Below are 22304 nucleotides of genomic sequence, written 5' to 3'. Positions count from 1 at the left end.
TGTGAATGAGCCCTCAGATGATGCCCCTGTCTGTGTCCCAGGCCCTGCCTATAACAGTACAGAGGGGGCAGCAGTGAGTCCTGGCTCTCAGGCTGGACACCTATGGGCTCCTATTTCCTCCATGCTGAGCCCTCCCGGCCTAGTGACCGCACAGCCGCCTCCGCTCTGCTACATCCGGGCTCCGCCTTCTATTACACGCGCGCCCTCTGCTGCACACTGGCAGTAATTGCATCCTCCAGACTGTACCATTCTCCGGACCGTAGGGGGGATCTACTCGCTACATCTGGACTTTTGTCCTCGGTTTTAGGTCAGACTGATACAAGATGGGCCGGGAGTGATGTTATAGCCCTCACTGTGTGTGCCCTGGCCGGATGGTGGGGCAGTAGTGTTAGTGTATGAGATCCTGATATCACAGTGGTATCGCCGGGAGGAAGGAGGCGGCAGCGGGCGGAGCTCCCGGCTACACGTGCTCGGGTGAGCGGCCGGGTGTGCGGCGAGCTGCAGGGTGTGAGGCCTCGGGACGGGCTGGTATGTAATAAGCTGCTGTGTGGTGTATATTATATACTTATTACACTCCATCTGTATCAGGTAGTACAGGAGGGGAGGCTGAGCCTATACACCGTGTGTAGTGACGTCATCAGTGCAGAATAATCCGCCTGGTGTGACCTCATAGCACACGGCCTGTCCTGAGTATAAGTGATTTATACATTATTATAGATTGTGTCGTCCTTTGGCCTCATGGCTATATGTGAATGGGGTCACATAGTGACCTGGGGGGGCTGCGACTGCCATGGCCATATTCTATAGTGAGTAGCCATTGCAATGCCCTCAGGGGTCACAGGGCGACATGGCGATCTGTGATCGTACTAAAATAGTCCAAAGATTCTGTGCAGACCATGTGACCTTATACCACGCAGGGCAGTATGGTGGTATATAGGGTCTTATATCACATGGGGCAATATGGGGGTATATAGTGTCTGTGGATCATGTGACCTGATATCACATGGGGCAATATGGGGGTATATATGAGGATCATGTGAGTTTATATCACACGTGGTATATAGGGTCTGTGGATCATGTGACCTTATACCACCTGGGCAGGGCAGGTCAGTCTCGTCCATTCCTGTAGACTGTGCTAGATCAGTCCTGGGACGGTTTGAGGCCTCGTCCTGCTCCTCCAGGAGGAGGTTAATAGAAATCCCAGACACTGCTATGTGCTATACGGCCACTTTGGGGCGCTCTTCTCTCTACAGGATACATATATCTATTTGTTTTACCCTCAGTGTTATTTTCCGAGAAACAATCTGTGAAGCTGCACAATGGATAGAGATGTGAACAGCGCCAGTAGAGGCACCAGGAGGATGCTGGAATGGAAGGAGCGTCTTGAAGGAGCAGGTAAGATGACGGATCTCACCAGTGATGACTATGGGCAGGTCTTTCCAGCATGGCGGAGCTTGTAGTAGTCCCAGCCATTCCTGTAGACTCTGCTAGATCAGCCCTGGGACAGTTTGAGGCCTCGTCCTGCCCCACCAGGAGGAGGTTATAGGTAAATCCCAGACACTATCTGTAACATATCCACTATGGGGCGCTCTTCTGTCTGTAGGGTACCAATATTTTTGTCTTTCCCTCAGTGCTATCTTCCATAACATGAAAATAAATCTGGACCTGCACAATGATAAGGTCACAGGAGGACGGTACAACAGAAGGAGCTTCTTAAAGGAGCAGGTAAGATGACGGCTGTCACCAGTGATGACTATGGGCAGGTCTTTCCAGCATGGCGGGGCTTGTAGTAGTCTCGTCCATTCCTGTAGACTCTGCTAGATCAGCCCTGGGACGGTTTGAGGCCTTGTCCTGTTTCTCCAGGAGGAGGTTAATAGAAATCCCAGACACTGCTATGTGGTATACGGCCACTACGGGCGCTCTTCTATCTCCAGTATGTCCACATTAATCTGTAGTCTTTTTCACAGACTGATCCTGTTGTGCAGTGTCTTGTTCATGGCACCTATAGAGGTCACAGGAGGACAGTGGAGCTTCTTAAAGGAGCAGGTAAGATGACGGATCTCACAGTGATGACTATGGGCAGGTCTTACCAGCATGGCGGAGCTTGTAGTAGTCTCGTCCATTCCTGTAGACTCTGCTAGATCAGCCCTGGGACGGTTTGAGGCCTCGTCCTGCCCCACCAGGGGGAGGTTATAGGTAAATCCCAGACACTGCTATCTGTAACCTGGCCACTATGGGGCGCTCTTCTGTCTGCAGGGTACCAATATTTTTGTCTTTCCCTCAGTGCTATCTTCCATAACATGAAAATAAATCTGGACCTGCACAATGAATAAGGTCACAGGAGGACAGTAGAACAGAAGGAGCTTCTTAAAGGAGCAGGTAAGAGGATGGGATATCATCGGTCATGACTATGGGCAGGTCTTTCCAGCATGGCGGAGCTTGTAGTAGTCTCGTCCATTCCTGTAGACTCTGCTAGATCAGCCCTGGGATGGTTTGAGGCCTCGTCCTGCCCCACCAGGGGGAGGTTATAGGTAAATCCCAGACACTGCTATGTGTTATATGACCACTATGGGGCGCTCTTCTCTCTGCAGGGTACCAACATTTTTGTCTTTCCCTCAGTGCTATTTTCCATGACATGAAAACAAATCTGGACCTGTACAAAAGTCACAGGAGGAAGGTAGAACAGAAGGAGCTTCTTAAAGGAGCAGGTAAGAGGATGAGATATTCCTTGAGATGGTCTGTTGTGGGCAGGTCTTTCAGCATGGCGGAGCTTGTAGTAGTCTCGTCCATTCCTTTAGACTGTGCTAGATCAGCCCTGGGACGGTTTGAGGCCTCGTCCTGTTTCTCCAGGAGGAGGTTAATAGAAATCCCAGACACTGCTATGTGCTATACGGCCACTACGGGGCGCTCTTCTATCTCCAGGACGTCCACACTAATCTGTAGTTTTTTTCACAGACTGATCCTGTTGTGCAGTGTCTTGTTCATGGCACCTATAGAGATCACAGGAGGACAGTGGAGCTTCTTAAAGGAGCAGGTAAGATGATGGCTGTCACCGGTGATGACTATGGGCAGGTCTTACCAGCATGGCGGAGCTTGTAGTAGTCTCGTCCATTCCTGTAGACTCTGCTAGATCAGCCCTGGGACGCTTTGAGGCCTTGTCCTGCCCCACCAGGGGGAGGTTATAGAAATCCCAGACACCCCTATTACTCCCCCCCCCATCCTATAGATATTTCACCGCTCACCCTGATTTTGTCTTGTAGGTGTTGAAGCATCTGGTGATGATGGCGCTGTATAGCAGGTGTGTATGGTCCTCTGAACGCCTCAGGGCTGGTCTTCCACCATGATGGGGCTTGTGCTAGATCTGTCCACTCCTGTAGACTCTGCTAGGTTAGTCCTGGGACTCTGAAGCCTCTCCCTGCTCCTCCAGGATATAGTAGGATGGGGGTGTAGATGTTGTGGGGGGCAGAATGGTCTAATATATATAGTGTTATTGAGCTGCCTGGTCTTGCAGAGGATTAGTCACATAGAGTTGGGATCCGCCATCTTTTTGTTCTGTCATTCTTGTCCCTTCTGTTACTACATCTTCTGCTTTGTCTTACAGCTGTTGGACGTGTTTGTAGCTTCGAGACGTCTGCACGGTGTGGCCTGTATAAGCTGTATATATGTGACTGCAGGCCCTGGGCTCTATCCTGGACCCCCGTTATACTTGGCCCTGACTACAAATACCAGCAGCAACTCTACGTGTACATAGATGGAGGAAACTTGTTATAAGTGATATGGCTTGTCCTCGATGTCTCCTGTACTGTGCGATACAATCTATGGAGAGTCTCATATAGAGGCAGACAGCCTGTATAAGTCTTCAGTATGGCCTCTCCTCCCTTAGTAGTGCAGCCTCGGCCTCTCCCCCCCTCAGTAGTGCCGCCTCGGCCTCTCCCCCCCTCAGTAGTGCCGCCTCGGCCTCTCCCCCCCTCAGTAGTGCCGCCTCGGCCTCTCCCCCCCTCAGTAGTGCCGCCTCGGCCTCTCCCCCCCTCAGTAGTGCCGCCTCGGCCTCTCCCCCCCTCAGTAGTGCCGCCTCGGCCTCTCCCCCCCTCAGTAGTGCCGCCTCCTCTTCATAGAACTGTATCCCCTATAGATACATCAGAGTGCCTGCCATGATGGAAACCTTCAATTGCCACCTAAAACCTCCTCTTCAGGGCAGTCTACAACCTACAGTACCCCTCCTCCTCCGGCTCACCAGTTACCTCCATTCACCCCTCCTTTCTAGATTGTAAGCTCTTGTGGTCAGAGTCCTCTCTGCCTCGTTTTCTTGCACTTGTCTCAGTATTATGTATGTGAACCCTGTTCTATAATAAAGAATAAAGTTGTTGATCTGTTCAGTAATCTATATCCGGTCGTGTCAGGGTTCAGTAATATATACTGCGCAAACATTATACACTCCAGTAACACCTCCTACATCTGCATGCATGAAATCTTCTCATGGAATACTTTGTACAAAGTTGAATGTGATGACAACAAAATCAGACAAAAATAAATGGAAATCCAATGGAGGCCTAGAGTCACCCCCAAAATTATAGTGGAAATACACACTACAGGCTGATCTAACTATGATGTAATGTCTTTAAACATGTGACAATGAGACTGAGTAGTGTGTGCGGTCTCCACGTGTCTGTATGACCTCCCTACAACACCTGGACATGCTCCTGATGAGGCTGAGCAATGAACTGGCTACAGCCCTGGAGGCCTCACCAACCCCAGGCCTAAACAATCGAGAGGTGAAATTCCTGCTATACGCCGATGACCTCCTACTCCTGGTCCCCACCGAGAAAGACCTCCAAGAAAGCCTGTCAGTGCTGGAAAAATTCAGCACCACATGGGCCCTACCCATCAACCAGAAGAAGACCAAAGTCATGGTATTTCAGAAGAAGGGCCACAATAAAGCCTCCACCACCCCACAATTCACACTGAACGGCTCCACACTGGAGAAAACCAACAGCTACACCTACCTGGGGCTGGAGCTCAGCCAATCAGGAAGCTTCAAAGCAGCAATAGAAACCCTGAAAGCAAAAGCCTGCAGAACCTTCTACGCCATCAGAAGACAACTGTACCACCTCAAACCACCGGTGAGGGTCTGGATGAAGATATTTGACACAGTCATCTCCCCGATCCTTCTCTATGGCAGTGAGGTTTGGGGCCCAGCCACCTACCCAGACCAGTCACAGTGGGATTCCAGCCCAACAGAGAACTTCCACCTGGAGTTCTGCAAATACCTGCTCCATGTCCATCGCAACACCACCAACATAGCCTGCAGGGCAGAGCTAGGCAGACTCCCCCTATGGCTCACCATACAGAAGAGGGCGCTAGCTTTCCAGGCACACATCCAGGGGAGCGACTCCTACCACCACCAAGCCTGGCTAAGCCACCTGAGCAAACCAGACACTCACCAACCAAACAGCAGCCAACCACCAAACCAAAAACACCAACAGATGATAACCAAGGCCGAAATAAAGGCGACCACAGAGGCAAACAGAGAGCGGTACATTGAAGAATGGAGAAACGAAATAAATAACTCCAAGAAACTCACCGTGTACCAATCCCTACAAAGGGACTACACCATGGCCACCTACCTGGAGAGAATACGCCACCCCAAGCACAGACAGACCCTGAGCCGGTACAGACTGAGCGCCCACAACCTAGAGATAGAGACGGGGCGATACAGACAGACGTACAAGCCACGGGAGAAGAGACTGTGCCAGCACTGTGACCAGGGGGCCCTAGAAGACCAGACCCACTTCCTGCTACACTGCACCAAATACTCAGCTGTGAGGGCCGTCTACTACCAAAGACTCTCTGCCCACATCCCAGACTGGGAGAAGAGGAAATTCTACATCCTACTGGGAGAAGAAGAGGCCACTGTGGAGATCGCTGCCCAATACGTGTCCAGCTGTCACCAAACAAGAGGAAGATGAGACTCCACGGACTGTTATATTTATCCCAATACACCCGCCCCACCCCACCCCACCCCCCATATAGCAGTCACCAAATAAGAGGAAGATGAGACTCCACGGACTGTTATATTTATCCCAATTACTTGTATGTGAGCAGTACTACAGGTGCCCCCCGTCCACTGTATAGCGCTGTTCTGGGGGCTGCTGCACTTGACCCTTACAAAGCCGCCCCCGTCCTGGGCCCATCACATGAGCTCATATGCTGCATACTTGGAGAGAATTCACACGCTGCAGATTTGTGGCAGAGGTATTTGTGAATTGACCCTTCATGGTCCTGTGACTGCGGACAGCGCCAATGTCAGGTACAGGGCACCGGTGACAGCTCTGCCACCTCAGGCACACCCTGGTCCAGCAGCAGGTATATACTGTATACAGCAGGGGGCGGGGCTCTGCTGGCAGTTATAATGTGGGTGGAAACAATCTGTCAACTTTCACTTTCATTTCTTGGGGACAGAAGACGCTGCAGAGTAGTGGAGGATTATACGGGAGAGGTGAGGGGCCACAGAGAGGAGGAGAACACAGTAGGGGAGAGGAGCGCACAGGAGAGGTGAGGGGCCACAGATCAGGGGGCCACAGGGAGGAGCGCACAGGAGAGGTGAGGGGCCACAGATCAGGGGGCCACAGGGAGGAGCGCACAGGAGAGGTGAGGGGCCACAGATCAGGGGGCCACAGGGAGGGGTGAGGGGCCACAGAGAGGAGCGCACAGGAGAGGAGGAGGGGGCTCCGCATTGGGCTCAGTTCTCACTGCAGCGGCTGTTTACCACTCGGTCCGTGTTGGAGCTGCAGCTAGAGACCGGAAGATAAAGGGTTAAAGTTCACAGCGGCGCCAGCCAATCAGATAACGGGAGAGACACAGCAGGTAACGACCGAGCGGTCACTATGGTTACTGAGTCACTATATACAGCCCCCCCTGCACTGCTAGTCACTGTATATAGCCCCCCCTGCACTGCTAGTCACTGTATACAGCCCCCTCTGCACTGCTAGTCACTGTATACAGCCCCCCTGCACTGCTAGTCACTGTATACAGCCCCCCTGCACTGCTAGTCACTGTATACAGCCCCCCCTGCACTGCTAGTCACTGTATATAGCCCCCCTGCACTGCTAGTCACTGTATACAGCCCCCCCTGCACTGCTAGTCACTGTATATAGCCCCCCCTGCACTGCTAGTCACTGTATACAGCCCCCTCTGCACTGCTAGTCACTGTATACAGCCCCCCTGCACTGCTAGTCACTGTATACAGCCCCCCTGCACTGCTAGTCACTGTATACAGCCCCCCTGCACTGCTAGTCACTGTATATAGCCCCCCCTGCACTGCTAGTCACTGTATACAGCCCCCTCTGCACTGCTAGTCACTGTATACAGCCCCCCTGCACTGCTAGTCACTGTATACAGCCCCCCTGCACTGCTAGTCACTGTATACAGCCCCCCTGCACTGCTAGTCACTGTATACAGCTCCCCCTGCACTGCTAGTCACTGTATACAGCCCCCTCTGCACTGCCAGTCACTGTATACAGCCCCTCTGCACTGCCAGTCACTGTATACAGCCCCTCTGCACTGCTAGTCACTGTATACAGCTCCCTCTGCACTGCTAGTCACTGTATACAGCCCCCTCAGCACTGCTAGTCACTGTATACAGCTCCCTCTGCACTTCTAGTCACTGTATACAGCCCCCTCTGCACTGCTAGTCACTGTATACAGCCCCCCCTGCACTGCTAGTCACTGTATATAGCCCCCCTGCACTGCCAGTCACTGATTACAGCCCCCTCTGCACTGCTAGTCACTGTATACAGCTCCCCCTGCACTGCCAGTGACTGTATACAGCCCCTCTGCACTGCCAGTGACTGTATACAGCCCCTCTGCACTGCCAGTCACCATATACAGCTCCCTCTGCACTGCCAGTCACTGTATACAGCCCCTCTGCACTGCCAGTCACTGTATACAGCCCCTCTGCACTGCTAGTCACTGTATACAGCCCCCTCTGCACTGCTAGTCACTGTATACAGCCCCCTGCACTGCTAGTCACTGTATACAGCTCCCTCTGCACTGCTAGTCACTGTATACAGCCCCCCCTCTGCACTGCTAGTCACTATATACAGCCCCCCCTCTGCACTGCTAGTCACTATATACAGCCCCCTCTGCACTGCCAGTTACTGTATACAGCCCCCCCCTGCACTGCCAGTCACTGTATATAGCCCCCCTGCACTGACAGTCACTTTTTACAGCCCCCTCTGCACTGCTAGTCACTGTATACATAACCCCCTGCACTGCCAGTGACTGTATACAGCCCCCTCTGCACTGCTAGTCACTGTATACAGCCCCCCCTGCACTGCTAGTCACTGTATATAGCCCCCCTGCACTGCCAGTCACTGATTACAGCCCCCTCTGCACTGCTAGTCACTGTATACAGCTCCCCCTGCACTGCCAGTGACTGTATACAGCCCCTCTGCACTGCCAGTCACTGTATACAGCCCCTCTGCACTGCCAGTCACTATATACAGCTCCCTCTGCACTGCCAGTCACTGTATACAGCCCCTCTGCACTGCCAGTCACTGTATACAGCCCCTCTGCACTGCTAGTCACTGTATACAGCCCCCTCGGCACTGCCAGTCACTGTATACAGCCCCCTCGGCACTGCCAGTCACTGTATACAGCCCCCTCGGCACTGCCAGTCACTATATACAGCCCCCCCTGCACTGCCAGTCACTATATACAGCCCCCCCTGCACTGCCAGTCACTATATACACCCCCCTGCACTGCCAGTCACTATATACAGCCCCTCTGCACTGCCAGTCACTGTATACAGCCCCCCTGAGTCTTCGCACTACTTCCTTACATAGGACATCTCCGTATTCCTAATATTGGCGTAGTTCTGACTTGCCATCCGATTGCCTTCTGTTAAAAAAATCTGAACCCTTAGGTCTTGGCGCGTTGCACTGGCCTTGTCAGTTATTTCCCCCCTCTGTAGATGGTTTGGTCCATGCTCAGTATAATCTAGTGATATCTCTTTTTGGACTAGACCAGGTGACCTCATGGTTTTGATGGCCGACAGACGAGTTCTCGAAGTTTCCAGGCTCCCCAGTCACCTCTATGATGATGATTTGATCAGGGATAAGATTTTAATTCACTTCCTGCGACGCAGAAATGGCGGTGGATGTGACGTCACCCCGCGTTACCCCACGGAGGAGGAGGGCGTGGCCTTGCTGGTGTTTGAAGACGAGAAAGGTGACTTATTATTTGCTGATCATGTTTTAGTCTGACTTGCCCCCGGGGTATCTCCACCTTGCAGACCAGATTTTATTGCCCCAATGTATAAAGTAAATGAATGTAAAAAACATGGTGAGGCCATATCCACTCCTGTACTTACCATTGCTGTGCCGGCGCCTGCATCCGCCCCGTGCGTAACGCGGTTGTATTACACTCACCCCCCCCCCAATAACACCCATTTTTATTATAGTGGCGAACACGATCTTGAGCAGGACGCACACTCTGGTGATAAATGACCGTACCCACCCGCTGGAGGTGAGGCGTCCTCAGCCTCGCGCCTCCCAGGTAAGTGTCCACCAACCCATTTACTGCTATCTTTTGTGGCACCACCTCTGCAGACCCCGGTTCTATTCCTGTAGTCTAGAATCTCTTCTTTCTGGATCGTTTCCAAAGATGGATTCTGAAAATGTCAAAAAAAGGTGTGGTATGACTCCCATCATTCTCCTGGGCTGCACCAACCTTGGCTGGACATTTGTCATTTTACTGTTCACCATTCCCATGTGCTGCTCGCTGTCAATCAGTACGCCCAAAAGCGGAAACCTCATTGCAACCTGGTCCTGCTCACTAATCTCTGTAGACATTGGAACGAACCCTCAGCTGTGTGACCAGGACTAGCTTGCTATGGGTTCTATTTGCGCAGAAAGCAGAGACCATGGAAATGGCGAGGAATCGAGACACAAAGTATATGATAAAGTTGCAGAGCTTTTCCTTATTGACCTAGGACTGCGCAGTGTTAACCCTTTCCATTCTTTCTTGCTCTGCAGTTCTCCATGCCAGTGAAGACGTATTTGCACACTTTATACTTCAGCAATATCTCGGAGGTAAAGCAACTCCTGGAGCGACACGGGTTATCTGTATACCAGGGCAGCAGCTCCTTGCTCGGCATCAAAGGCGATTTCTGCGATTTGCAAAGATGTCGCCAGGACCTGTATAAGATCCTCGCCAGGCAGAATCTTACAGACAAAAGCCTTTCTCCACCTGAACCAATAACAAGTAAACGTCTGCTGTCTGAAGAGAGGAGCCGGCAAGCACCGCAGACTGTGAGCGCTACCCCGGACCGGAGGTCGCCATCATCATCCAGAGGACGACCTGAAGGAAGGGGACACGTGGCACAAGATAAGCACAATACTGGTATTCCAACCCATCCAGATCCTCCTGAGTCCTCCACAAGAGCAGCCCGAGCACCAACGCCAACACGTGTCCAAAAAGTCTCCACTCCCAAATTGGTGCCCCACATCTTCCATGTAGACCCCACCATCCTCCGGTATGTAAAGACATTTAGACTGGAGAAGATTGATAAGATTCTGACGCAATATAATGTTGATATGAAGGAAGAAAATTGTGACGGCTTTACCAGCATCACATTGACCTCGCTGTCACCATCACGGCTGGAAGACTTTGAAAAGGCCTGCAATGAAATAAAAAGATTGTTTGACCATTATAATAATCGTCTTCGAGACGGAAACATTGAATTGCCGACCAGCTCGAGGTACTCGAGAGAAGAGATCTCTAAAATGATGCAGAAGGACTTACAGAAAAGAGAAGTCTGTTCAACGCCGGGGCCCAACCACTCGCTGTACGTGATCGGCCCTTCAGAAACAATCCTGACCTTAATGCAGGAGTGGAAAGGAAGTCAAGGAGGTCTGGCACCAAATATCGGTGAAGATTCAGGCTCCCCCCGATCCGCTGGTAGCCTAACCCAACATTCCTCCCCAAGGACGGGTCCTCACGAGTCAAGATTAGCCAGAGCACCAACGCCAACACGTGTCCAAAAAGACTCTGCCCCCAAACCATTGGCCCATTCCTTCCATGTAGACGCTGCAGTCCTCCGATATGTAAAGACATTTGGACAGGAGACGATAGATCAGATTGTAAGACAATATAATGCTGATATGAAGGAAGAAAATTCTGACGGCTTTACCAGCATCACATTGACCTCGCTGTCACCATCGCAGCCGGAACGGTTTAAATACGGCTGCGGGGAGATGAGAAACCTGTTCAGTTATTATACTAATTATCTTCAAGCAGAAAATATTGAGTTGCCGATCAGGTGGGATGAAGAAATGACTAGAAAGTTCTGGAAGCATTTACTGAGCCGTGATATCTGCCCTGTGCTCGGGGCCGACCACTCCCTGCAGGTTATCGGCCCTCCACATGAAATACTCACATTTTTGCAAGAGTGGAAAGGAACTCAAGGTGGACTGGTACAAGATGTCACAAAAGGTTCAGGTTCTCCCCGATCCCCCAACATGGCCGCAAATAGCAAGACCTCAACACAACCTGAGAAGCCGGATGGCAGGTCGAGAAGGCACGAGGCCGGTCCTGATGCCCATAGCAAAGGAAGGGAAAACCTACAAAATGGAACAGGTTCTGGTAGAGGAAAGTCCTCGGGCAATCCCGTAAGACCCTGGAGATGACCTCTTGTGATATCATTGTATGGAGGGCATAGGGCAGCTGCGGGGAGCATGGGCCAAAGACCAGAGCCACCAGTGCGCTGCTCAAGAGGACGATGAGAACAATGGCCACACAGTACATACCTTTATGTATCACATGTATACTGTATATTCGGGGGGGGGGGGGGGTATGTATTGTAGCAGAGTAGTGCTATGGGGGTAACCGCCAGTCCTATGTAACACTGTTATCTGTAGTGCTATTATTACATAGGACTGCAGGTGACCTCTACAAAGCTCGGTGACATCCCCTGCGGTATTTGTGCCCATAGAGCGCCTTGTTTTACCTGTAGTGTTACATGGGACTGCAGCGACTTCTTAAGGTAATTCAGAAGTTACAGACCAGTAAATAATCCCCGATCTCCAGATTTTTGTCACATGACTACGGAAGCTCCTATTCGTACCGTACTTTTGGCAACTTTACTGACTTTGGCGTTTTGTGACTGGCGCTGACTATCTGGATTTGGCTAGCATTGGGGACAGGGGTGAAGGTGGCGCCGTGGCACCGGGTCTGAGGGATTGATGCTGGAGGAGCGGGTCTCTGCCAAGTTTGGCTTGTCCCAACCAAAAAGGGGGTGAAGATTTCGTGACAGGTGGGTGTTCCTCTGAGGTTGGGGCCGTCCTGGGAAAGGACATGCTTATATATACTGTATATACCTGGCTCATGTTGCCGCATACAGATGTAATGGCCATGATGGGAGAGGATGGCACCAAAATACCCAGAAATCTCAGGCTGGAGCATTACGACTGTAACCCAAGAGGCAGGACCCCCACCATGTCACACAGGGGGCTTTATGGGGCCGATTTATTAAGCTGCTCACAATAGTCACCAATCACAGCGCGGCTTTAGTATTTCAAAAGCAGAATAAAGAAGTTATGATGTGATTGATTGCTATAGACTGTAATGGGTTGCTGTGGATTTTAATTGGTTGCTATGGACAATTTAGACAATTTTGCTAATAAACCATATTAATAAATCTGTCCCTATACGTTCTCTATAGTAACCCATCGCCAGGTTCATGTCCCTGCCCAAAGCAACCAATCGCAGTTCAGTTTTCATTTTCCAACCTCTATTACTGAAATGAAAGCTGAGCTCTGATTGGTTGTGAACAGCCAGGGTAACGAGGCCTATGTTGGGGCCTGCTCAGCCTGCCTGGTGGTATCTCCTGTTCTCCTATAGACAGTCATGGCAAACGGGCCAGGGGGTAGAAGGAGATCCCCACAAAACTGTCTGCCCTGTGACCTCTGCTCATTGCTGTGCTGGGGGTCATTATTCTTATTTAACCCCTTGAAGGATGCAGCCATTGTGGCCTACATATAATATAGAATCTGTTTTCCTTTGTACCAGACAGCTATTTTGGGGTGTTTCCGCTCATTTTGAGGCCTCCATAGCAGTTCTACGGACAGGGTGTTGCAGTTTTACAGTCCTATGAAAAAGTTTGGGCACCCCTATTAATCATTTTTAGTTCTAAATATTTTGGTGTTTGCAGCAGCCATTTCAGTTTGATATATCTAATAACTGATGGACACAGTAATATTTCAGGATTGAAATGAGGTTTATTGTACTAACAGAAAATGTGCAATATGCATTAAACCAAAATTTGACCGGTGCAAAAGTATGGGCACCTCAACAGAAAAGTGACATTAATATTTAGTAGCTCCTCCTTTTGCAAAGATAACAGCCTCTAGTCGCTTCCTGTAGCTTTTAATCAGTTCCTGGATAAAGGTATTTTGGACAAACAATTCAAGTTCAGTTAAGTTAGATGGTCGCCGAGAATGGACAGCCCGCTTCCAATCATCCCACAGATGTTCAATGATATTCAGGTCTGGGGACTGGGATGGCCATTCCAGAACATTGTAATTGTTCCTCTGCATGAATGCCTGAGGATTTGGAGCGGTGTTTTGGATCATTGTCTTGCTGAAATATCCATCCCCGGCGTAACTTCAACTTCGTCACTGATTCCTGAACATTATTCTCAAGAATCTGCTGATACTGAGTGGAATCCATGCGACCCTCAACTTTAACAAGATTCCCGATGCCGGCATTGGCCACACAGCCCCAAAGCATGATGGAACCTCCACCAAATTTTACAGTGGGTAGCAAGTGTTTTTCTTGGAATGCTGTTTCTTTTTGGATGCCATGCATAACGCCTTTTTTTATAACCAAACAACTCAATTTTTGTTTCCAAAATGAAGCTGCCTTGTCCAAATGTGCTTTTTCATACCTCAGGCAACTCTATTTGTGGCGTACGTGCAGAAACGGCTTCTTTCTCATCACTCTCCCATACAGCTTCTATTTGTGCAAAGTGCGCTGTATAGTTGACCGATGCACAGTGACACCATCTGCAGCAAGATGATGCTGCAGCTCTTTGGAGGTGGTCTGTGGATTGTCCTTGACTGTTCTCACCATTCTTCTTCTCTGCCTTTCTGATATTTTTCTTGGCCTGCCACTTCTGGGCTTAACAAGAACTGTCCCTGTGGTCTTCCATCTCCTTACTATGTTCCTCACAGTGGAAACTGACAGGTTCAATCTCTGAGACAAATTTTGTATCCTTCCCCTGAACAACTATGTTGAACAATCTTTGTTTTCAGATCATTTGAGAGTTGTTTTGAGTAGCCCATGATGCCACTCTTCAGAGGAGATTCAAATAGGAGAACAACTTGCAATTGGCCACCTTAAATACCTTTTCTCATGATTGGATAGATCTGGCTATGAAGTTCAAAGCTCAGTGAGGTTACAAAAACAATTTTGTGCTTCAGTAAGTCAGTAAAAAGTAGTTAGGAGTATTCAAATCAATAAAATGATAAGGGTGCCCATACTTTTGCACCGGTCAAATTTTGGTTTAATGCATATTGCACATTTTCTGTTAGTACAATAAACCTCATTTCAATCCTGAAATATTACTGTGTCCATCAGTTATTAGATATATCAAACTGAAATGGCTGTTGCAAACACCAAAATATTTAGAACAAAAAATGATTAAGATTAATAGGGGTGCCCAAACTTTTTCATAGGACTGTATTTGTTTGATATTAAAGGGATTGTCCCACAAAATAAACTCCGCCGCACCTTTATCCCTCTGTACATCCAATCTGAGCACAGGCTGAGCGTCGGCCGGACTGGTGACGGGAGCGCCGGCCATCACCCAGCCCGGCCCACGCTCAGAACGGCTGCGCTCACGTTGAATGTGGGGAAAAGGTGCGGCTGAGTTTCATTTTATGGGCCAACCCCTTTAAAGGGATCCTATCATTTAAACACATTTTTTTCTGGTTGACGCGTAGGAATAGCCTTAAGAAAGGCTATTCGTTTCTTACCTTTCGTTGTCTTCTCCGGGCCACCATTCGCTTGAAATCCCGGTTTTCGCCGGTATGCAAATGAACTCTCTCACAGCATGGGGGGCGGGCCCCAGCGCTCAAACAGCACTGGGGGCGTCCCTGATGCTGCGAGAGAACTCTCCAGCACCGCCTCCATCTTCTTCAGGAACAGGGTCTTCTTGCGGCGGTGGCTTCAAACTTCTATGCCCCGGGCAGCCGACTGCGCATGCCCGCTGGCCACAAGAAAATGGCCGCTTACAATACTGTGTAAGCGGCCATTTTCTTGTGGCCGGTGGGCATGCACAGTCGACTTTGCCCTAGGCTTGAGGCTTAGAAGTTTGACCCCCAGCATCGGAAGAAGACGTGTCAAGACCCCGTTCCTGAAGAAGATGGAGGCGGCGCGGAGAAGACACCTAAAGGTAGGAGACGATTAGCCTTCCTTAAGGCTATTCCTACACGTCAACCAGAAAAAAATGTTTTTAAATGATAGGATCCCTTTAATGATCAATAGGATAGGGCATATCCACACCTGGCGCCCCCTGAGTGTAGGGGTCATAGCACTGGGAGTAACACATAGGCCATAAATACCCTGTATGAAGGGTTCTCTTTTAACTATTGGGGGGGGGGGGCTAAAATGGAATCATATTTGGAAATCACATTATATGTGGAAATTCTGCTTCTTTGTCAGCAATATGGTGCATGGCCCAGTCCAGCATTGGGAATATTCTCTGACAGCAAGCGGAGATCAGGGAAAGTCTATCAGAACGTATATACGGTGTCAGATGTGAGCACCTATAAAAGAGGAAGTGGAGGTGTCTCCTATAGAGGGCCGGAAACTGATTCACCGTCTCAGGTCTCCATGCAGAGGAAATGCTGTCACCCGAGATATATGTTATGTTGGGGCCTTTCATGTTCTGCATATATAGAAATCCTAGACCCTATGGAGTGGGATATGGGGGTATAACCTAGCAGTAGTGTGGGTATAACCAAGAGGCCATCAGTGGTTAGCACTGCAGCACTGAGGTCCTGGGTTCAAATCCTGCCAAGGACAACATCTGCAAGGAGTTTGTATGTTCTCCCTGTGTTTGCGGAGATTTCCTCCCACACTCCAAAGACATACTGATAGGGAAAAAATAAATAACCTAGTATTGGTATAGATCCCCCCCCATAGGACTCCTCTATATACCGCCACGGTATATATATATATATGTCCTAGTTATAGATAAAGTAACATCAGCGTTGATTCAGAGGAACAGAAATAAACATGTGCTAGAGCCTTGTACCAACTGTACATGTAACTCACATCACTTCTAAGGCGTCTTAATCCCACCTCTCCCAGTACAGATCCTCGTGGTCCCCACTGCTCCCAGTACAGATCCTTGTGGCCCCCTCCCAGTACAAATCCCTGTAGTCCCCACCCCTCTCAGTACAGATCCTTGTGGTCCCCACCCCTCCCAGTACAGATCCCTGTGGTCCCCACCTCTCCCAGTACAGATCCTTGTGGTCCCCACCTCTCCCAGTACAGATCCTTGTGGTCCCCACCCCTCCCAGTACAGAGATCCCTGTGGTCCCCACCCCTCCCAGTACAGATCCCTGTGGTCCCCACCACTCCCAGTACAGATCCCTGTGGTCCCCACCCCTCCCAGTACAGATACCTGTGGTCCCCACCCCTCCCAGTACAGATACCTGTGGTCCCCACCCCTCCCAGTACAGATCCCTGTGGTCCCCACCCCTCCCAGTACAGATCCCTGTGGTCCCCACCACTCCCAGTACAGATCCCTGTGGTCCCCACCCCTCCCAGTACAGATCCCTGTGGTCCCCACCCCTCCCAGTACAGATACCTGTGGTCCCCACCCCTCCCAGTACAGATCCTTGTGGTCCCCACCCCTCCCAGTACAGATCCTTGTGGTCCCCACCCCTCCCAGTGCAGATCCTTGTGGTCCCCACCCCTCCCAGTACAGATCCTTGTGGCCCCCTCCCAGTACAAATCCCTGTAGTCCCCACCCCTCCCAGTACAGATCCCTGTGGTCCCCACCTCTCCCAGTACAGATCCTTGTGGTCCCCACCTCTCCCAGTACAGATCCTTGTGGTCCCCACCCCTCCCAGTACAGAGATCCCTGTGGTCCCCACCCCTCCCAGTACAGATCCCTGTGGTCCCCACCACTCCCAGTACAGATCCCTGTGGTCCCCACCCCTCCCAGTACAGATACCTGTGGTCCCCACCCCTCCCAGTACAGATCCCTGTGGTCCCCACCCCTCCCAGTACAGATCCTTGTGGTCCCCACCCCTCCCAGTACAGATCCTTGTGGTCCCCACCCCTCCCAGTGCAGATCCTTGTGGTCCCCACCCCTCCCAGTACAGATCCTTGTGGCCCCCTCCCAGTACAAATCCCTGTAGTCCCCACCCCTCCCAGTACAGATCCTTGTGGTCCCCACCCCTCCCAGTACAGATCCCTGTGGTCCCCACCTCTCCCAGTACAGATCCTTGTGGTCCCCACCTCTCCCAGTACAGATCCTTGTGGTCCCCACCCCTCCCAGTACAGAGATCTCTGTGGTCCCCACCCCTCCCAGTACAGATCCCTGTGGTCCCCACCACTCCCAGTACAGATCCCTGTGGTCCCCACCCCTCCCAGTACAGATACCTGTGGTCCCCACCCCTCCCAGTACAGATCCCTGTGGTCCCCACCCCTCCCAGTACAGATCCCTGTGGTCCCCACCCCTCCCAGTACAGATCCTTGTGGTCCCCACCCCTCCCAGTGCAGATCCTTGTGGTCCCCACCCCTCCCAGTACAGATCCTTGTGGCCCCCTCCCAGTACAAATCCCTGTAGTCCCCACCCCTCCCAGTACAGATCCTTGTGGTCCCCACCCCTCCCAGTACAGATCCCTGTGGTCCCCACCTCTCCCAGTACAGATCCTTGTGGTCCCCACCTCTCCCAGTACAGATGCTTGTGGTCCCCACCCCTCCCAGTACAGAGATCCCTGTGGTCCCCACCCCTCCCAGTACAGATCCCTGTGGTCCCCACCCCTCCCAGTACAGATCCCTGTGGTCCCCACCTCTCCCAGTACAGATCCTTGTGGTCCCCACCTCTCCCAGTACAGATCCTTGTGGTCCCCACCCCTCCCAGTACAGAGATCCCTGTGGTCCCCACCCCTCCCAGTACAGATCCCTGTGGTCCCCACCACTCCCAGTACAGATCCCTGTGGTCCTCACCCCTCCCAGTACAGATACCTGTGGTCCCCACCCCTCCCAGTACAGATCCCTGTGGTCCCCACCCCTCCCAGTACAGATCCCTGTGGTCCCCACCCCTCCCAGTACAGATCCTTGTGGTCCCCACCCCTCCCAGTACAGATCCTTGTGGTCCCCACCCCTCCCAGTACAGATCCTTGTGGCCCCCTCCCAGTACAAATCCCTGTAGTCCCCACCCCTCCCAGTACAGATCCCTGTGGTCCCCACCCCTCCCAGTACAGATCCCTGTGGTCCCCACCTCTCCCAGTACAGATCCTTGTGGTCCCCACCTCTCCCAGTACAGATGCTTGTGGTCCCCACCACTCCCAGTACAGATCCCTGTGGTCCCCACCCCTCCCAGTACAGATACCTGTGGTCCCCACCCCTCCCAGTACAGATCCCTGTGGTCCCCACCCCTCCCAGTACAGATCCTTGTGGTCCCCACCCCTCCCAGTGCAGATCCTTGTGGTCCCCACCCCTCCCAGTACAGATCCTTGTGGCCCCCTCCCAGTACAAATCCCTGTAGTCCCCACCCCTCCCAGTACAGATCCCTGTGGTCCCCACCCCTCCCAGTACAGATCCCTGTGGTCCCCACCTCTCCCAGTACAGATCCTTGTGGTCCCCACCTCTCCCAGTACAGATGCTTGTGGTCCCCACCCCTCCCAGTACAGAGATCCCTGTGGTCCCCACCCCTCCCAGTACAGATCCCTGTGGTCCCCACCACTCCCAGTACAGATCCCTGTGGTCCCCACCCCTCCCAGTACAGATACCTGTGGTCCCCACCCCTCCCAGTACAGATCCTTGTGGTCCCCACCCCTCCCAGTACAGATCCTTGTGGTCCCCACCCCTCCCAGTGCAGATCCTTGTGGTCCCCACCCCTCCCAGTACAGATCCTTGTGGCCCCCACCTCTCCCAGTACAGATCCTTGTGGCCCCCTCCCAGTACAAATCCCTGTAGTCCCCACCCCTCCCAGTACAGATCCTTGTGGTCCCCACCCCTCCCAGTACAGATCCCTGTGGTCCCCACCTCTCCCAGTACAGATCCTTGTGGTCCCCACCTCTCCCAGTACAGATCCTTGTGGTCCCCACCCCTCCCAGTGCAGATCCTTGTGGTCCCCACCCCTCCCAGTACAGATCCCTGTGGTCCCCACCTCTCCCAGTACAGATCCCTGTAGTCCCCACCTCTCCCAGTACAGATCCTTGTGGTCCCCACCCCTCCCAGTGCAGATCCTTGTGGTCCCCACCCCTCCCAGTACAGATCCCTTTGGTCCCCACCCCTCCCAGTACAGATCCTTGTGGTCCCCACCCCTCCCAGTACAGATCCCTGTGGTTCCCACCCCTCCCAGTACAGATCCTTGTGGTCCCCACCCCTCCCAGTACAGATCCCTGTGGTCCCCACCCCTCCCAGTACAGATCCTTGTGGTCCCCACCCCTCCCAGTACAGATCCCTCTGGTCTCCACCTCTCCCAGTACAGATCCCTGTGGTCCCCACCCCTCCCAGTACAGATCCCTGTGGTCTCCACCCCTCCCAGTACAGATCCCTGTGGTCTCCACCACTGCCCACCTGTAACTTACTGCTTTGCTAACAGCTCAGGATCTCCTGTGTGAGTGAATCGGCATCTCAAAGGCTGCAGAAGCAGCCGCTTCCCATCCCCACCTGCTCCCCTAGCGGTGCAGCTCATCCCCCCACCCCCACCCCACACCTGCAATGTTACTGGTGGGGAGCGGCACCACTTCAATCACACATGAGCTGCAGCTTCAGATCCCACTCTCCCCATTTTACTAGTAAAGTTATAACTTACGGTGAATTATCAGAGGGTGATGTGAAGCGGCTGCACATGTGTCCTTGCTGGTGCAGTCTGTACGATCTGCTGCCTGAGGCGAGGTGCTCATCTCTCCTCATGACATATATGATTATTAGTTATCGATTATTTGCTGTTGTGTAGCTCATCTATTAGAACACCACAGTAGTCAGGAGGTACACGGTAACACAGTAGTCACACGGTCGCACCTTTTCACCATTTTTAATACATTGGCACCACATCAACCGTTCTCCAGTTCTGTGTCCTACTATGGCCTATCTATTGCCACGTTCAGCTCCCTGAGCACCCATGGGTGAATGCCGCCAGGGCTTTATTCATACATACTTTGCTCTGACCACAGTAGTGACATTGTGTTGTGGTGGTGATGTCACCTTGCACATAGATACTCCCCTTGATCTGTGGTCAGTGACTGTCAGCTGTGGTCTCGTCTCCTGACATTCGCTGTCCCCATCCACCGCCGGCACAGACATCTCTCAACTTCCCTTCAAAGGTCCCCGCCTGAAACCGCACCAGGAAGTGGCGGGCCCGGCTCTCGCTTTGCTCACTCTTCCTGTGCACTTGTCTCATCAGTTGCATTTTTTGCTCTAAACCCGCACTTTATTTTATTCGCACCTCCATATTGGGTGAGGCCCCCTCCTCGGTGTCGGGATGGCGGAGCAGGAGAGCCTGGAGTTTGGGAAAGCCGACTTTGTTCTCTTGGACAACGTGACCATGGAGGACTTTATGGCCAATCTGAAGCTCAGGTAGGTAGAAGAGACTCCTGTAAGGAAGCAGCTGCATTTTAGGGGGGGGGACTATGTCAGATTTCTAAAATTTTACGACTCAGCCTTATAGACCATCCCAACCCGGGCCCAGGGATATGATGAGATCGGATCAGATCCTCCACATATGGTGTATGGACCATAGGACACATTGAAATTTGGGCAGAATCCCCATTTATCAGGTGATCTAGGGGTCTTCCATTTCTGAGATTTCATGCGCTCTGGATCAGGCTGGGGTTATTGATGTCCATGTCTTTGGTCACTCTGTGTAGCAATGGCTCCGTCCTGCCATATGTAATATATAATACTGGTGTCCACCAGAAACCAGGGCCTGGGAGCCAATGTGACCCCAGACTGCCCATTCTGACCCCTGCTCACCAATGACAGCACCTTCAATGAGCAACAGAGCTGGACTATGGAGCAATGCAAGAAAAGCAATGGATTACATTATACGTCATGGAGATGGCCGGGGGTGCGTGTCACTTACCTGAAGAAATGATGGCGCCAACAGAGGCAGTTTGATGATCTGGTCAGGGGTCTGCTGGAAAGCTTGTGTCCTGGCATCATGTGCCACCTACAAACCCAGTACCCCCATCATGTCAGCGGTGCCCCCTAATGGCAGTGGCCTCCATCAGCAGGAGAGGAACATGGCAAAGAGCTGAAGGTGACGACCCGGCTCCAGATTCCCAGGTCTCAGTCTGATCATCTGTTCTGGAGAACAAGTGCGAGGCCGCGCTGAGCCGCTTATAGAACGGGAGCGGCCGCCAGATATCACAGGGGATCTAATGGAGTCCAGACCTTGGAGGAGGTATACAATATAGGCCGGTGGCTGATCTGTGAGTATATACTGTATATGTTGGCGCTGTGCAAAACATTTAGGCAGGTGTGTAAGAATTTTGTACAGTATGAATGTATTCAGAAATGGAAGGGTTAATTGTTTATTTTATAAAGTGAATAAAGAAAAGCATTTTCCCCATACCTGCCTGTAACTTTTGCACAGCACTGTGTATGCATCGCTGTATATGCTCCATTACATTGGTTTATGTGATGCACCGCGGTCGGCACGTGTCACCACTGACATCATAGACAGATCATGGGCGGGTAACGTGTCAGCAGAGACCACAACTCGCCGAGCTCCATCTGCTCAGACACACACCCAAGGCCCATAATGTGGGAGACGGCGACCATAATGTGCCAGGGCCGTGTAAGGGGCGGACTATGGGCACCACAGGTGGGGTACACTGCTGCACCCTATCAGACCGGGGTGGGGGTCTCCTATACAAAACTGTCCCAGGGTGAATGCGGCAAAGAGAAATGTCCAAGTATTTGGGATATGGCTATAGTAACATGGATGGGGGATGTGTCATGTGACTGACCGTACCCCAGGTTATTCTCCCGGGTCTGGGGAGGGCACAGTAGGGTCAGTTTCCTGGTATTTTGGTGTAAGGCGACCTGTGTGG

General features: G+C 51.8%; 2 protein-coding genes, 1 long non-coding RNA gene and 6 other non-coding genes across 10 annotated transcripts in view; all 9 read left to right on the top strand.

Moving 5' to 3' along the window:
* Window positions 1–1427: 1427 nt before the first annotated feature.
* Window positions 1428–1563, top strand: LOC142201718 (small nucleolar RNA SNORA9). Its single transcript, XR_012715623.1, has one exon. It is a non-coding gene; the product is annotated as a small nucleolar RNA SNORA9 (small nucleolar RNA).
* Window positions 1564–1638: 75 nt separating this feature from the next.
* LOC142199977 (uncharacterized) lies at window positions 1639–3283 on the top strand. 2 transcript variants are annotated; one of them, XR_012715428.1, is made up of 5 exons: window positions 1639–1725; window positions 2285–2379; window positions 2620–2708; window positions 2956–3034; window positions 3261–3283. It is a non-coding gene; the product is annotated as an uncharacterized LOC142199977 (long non-coding RNA). The 2 variants fall into 2 exon arrangements; XR_012715429.1 differs by lacking the exon at window positions 1639–1725 and adding an exon at window positions 2013–2046.
* Window positions 1758–1892, top strand: LOC142201715 (small nucleolar RNA SNORA9). Its single transcript, XR_012715620.1, has one exon. It is a non-coding gene; the product is annotated as a small nucleolar RNA SNORA9 (small nucleolar RNA).
* On the top strand, window positions 2078–2213 carry LOC142201717 (small nucleolar RNA SNORA9). The gene has a single exon (XR_012715622.1). It is a non-coding gene; the product is annotated as a small nucleolar RNA SNORA9 (small nucleolar RNA).
* LOC142201716 (small nucleolar RNA SNORA9) lies at window positions 2413–2548 on the top strand. Its single transcript, XR_012715621.1, has one exon. It is a non-coding gene; the product is annotated as a small nucleolar RNA SNORA9 (small nucleolar RNA).
* Window positions 2746–2879, top strand: LOC142201720 (small nucleolar RNA SNORA9). The gene has a single exon (XR_012715625.1). It is a non-coding gene; the product is annotated as a small nucleolar RNA SNORA9 (small nucleolar RNA).
* Window positions 3067–3200, top strand: LOC142201719 (small nucleolar RNA SNORA9). The gene has a single exon (XR_012715624.1). It is a non-coding gene; the product is annotated as a small nucleolar RNA SNORA9 (small nucleolar RNA).
* A 3488-nt stretch (window positions 3284–6771) lies between the features above and the next one.
* On the top strand, window positions 6772–11822 carry LOC142199976 (uncharacterized). The gene is made up of 4 exons (XM_075269921.1): window positions 6772–6864; window positions 9023–9228; window positions 9461–9555; window positions 10035–11822. Exons 2-4 carry the CDS (start codon window positions 9036–9038, stop codon window positions 11685–11687), a joined length of 1941 nt encoding a protein of 646 aa, XP_075126022.1. The 5' UTR covers window positions 6772–6864; window positions 9023–9035; the 3' UTR covers window positions 11688–11822.
* An 8889-nt stretch (window positions 11823–20711) lies between these two features.
* LOC142199980 (unconventional myosin-Ig-like) overlaps window positions 20712–22304 on the top strand; it is a 103136-nt gene continuing 101543 nt past the window's right edge. The window contains exon 1 of the mRNA XM_075269923.1: window positions 20712–20826. Within this exon, the coding sequence (XP_075126024.1) occupies window positions 20732–20826 (95 nt within the window). The 5' untranslated portion in view covers window positions 20712–20731. The remainder of the gene's footprint in view (window positions 20827–22304) is intronic.

This window comes from Leptodactylus fuscus, chromosome 4 (genome assembly GCF_031893055.1).
Source record: "Leptodactylus fuscus isolate aLepFus1 chromosome 4, aLepFus1.hap2, whole genome shotgun sequence".
NCBI lineage: Eukaryota > Metazoa > Chordata > Amphibia > Anura > Leptodactylidae > Leptodactylus > Leptodactylus fuscus.
Note: the sequence above shows the minus strand (reverse complement) of the source record. Positions and strands in the feature narration are given on the sequence as shown.

Coding starts and splice junctions, on each gene's coding strand:
- LOC142199976 (XM_075269921.1), top strand. CDS start 9,036: ATGGTTTTGATGGCCGACAGACGAGTTCTCGAAGTTTCCAGGCTCCCC. Junction 9,229..9,460: donor GGTGTTTGAAGACGAGAAAG/GTGACTTATTAT, acceptor TTTTTATTATAG/TGGCGAACACGATCTTGAGC. Junction 9,556..10,034: donor CTCAGCCTCGCGCCTCCCAG/GTAAGTGTCCAC, acceptor CTTGCTCTGCAG/TTCTCCATGCCAGTGAAGAC.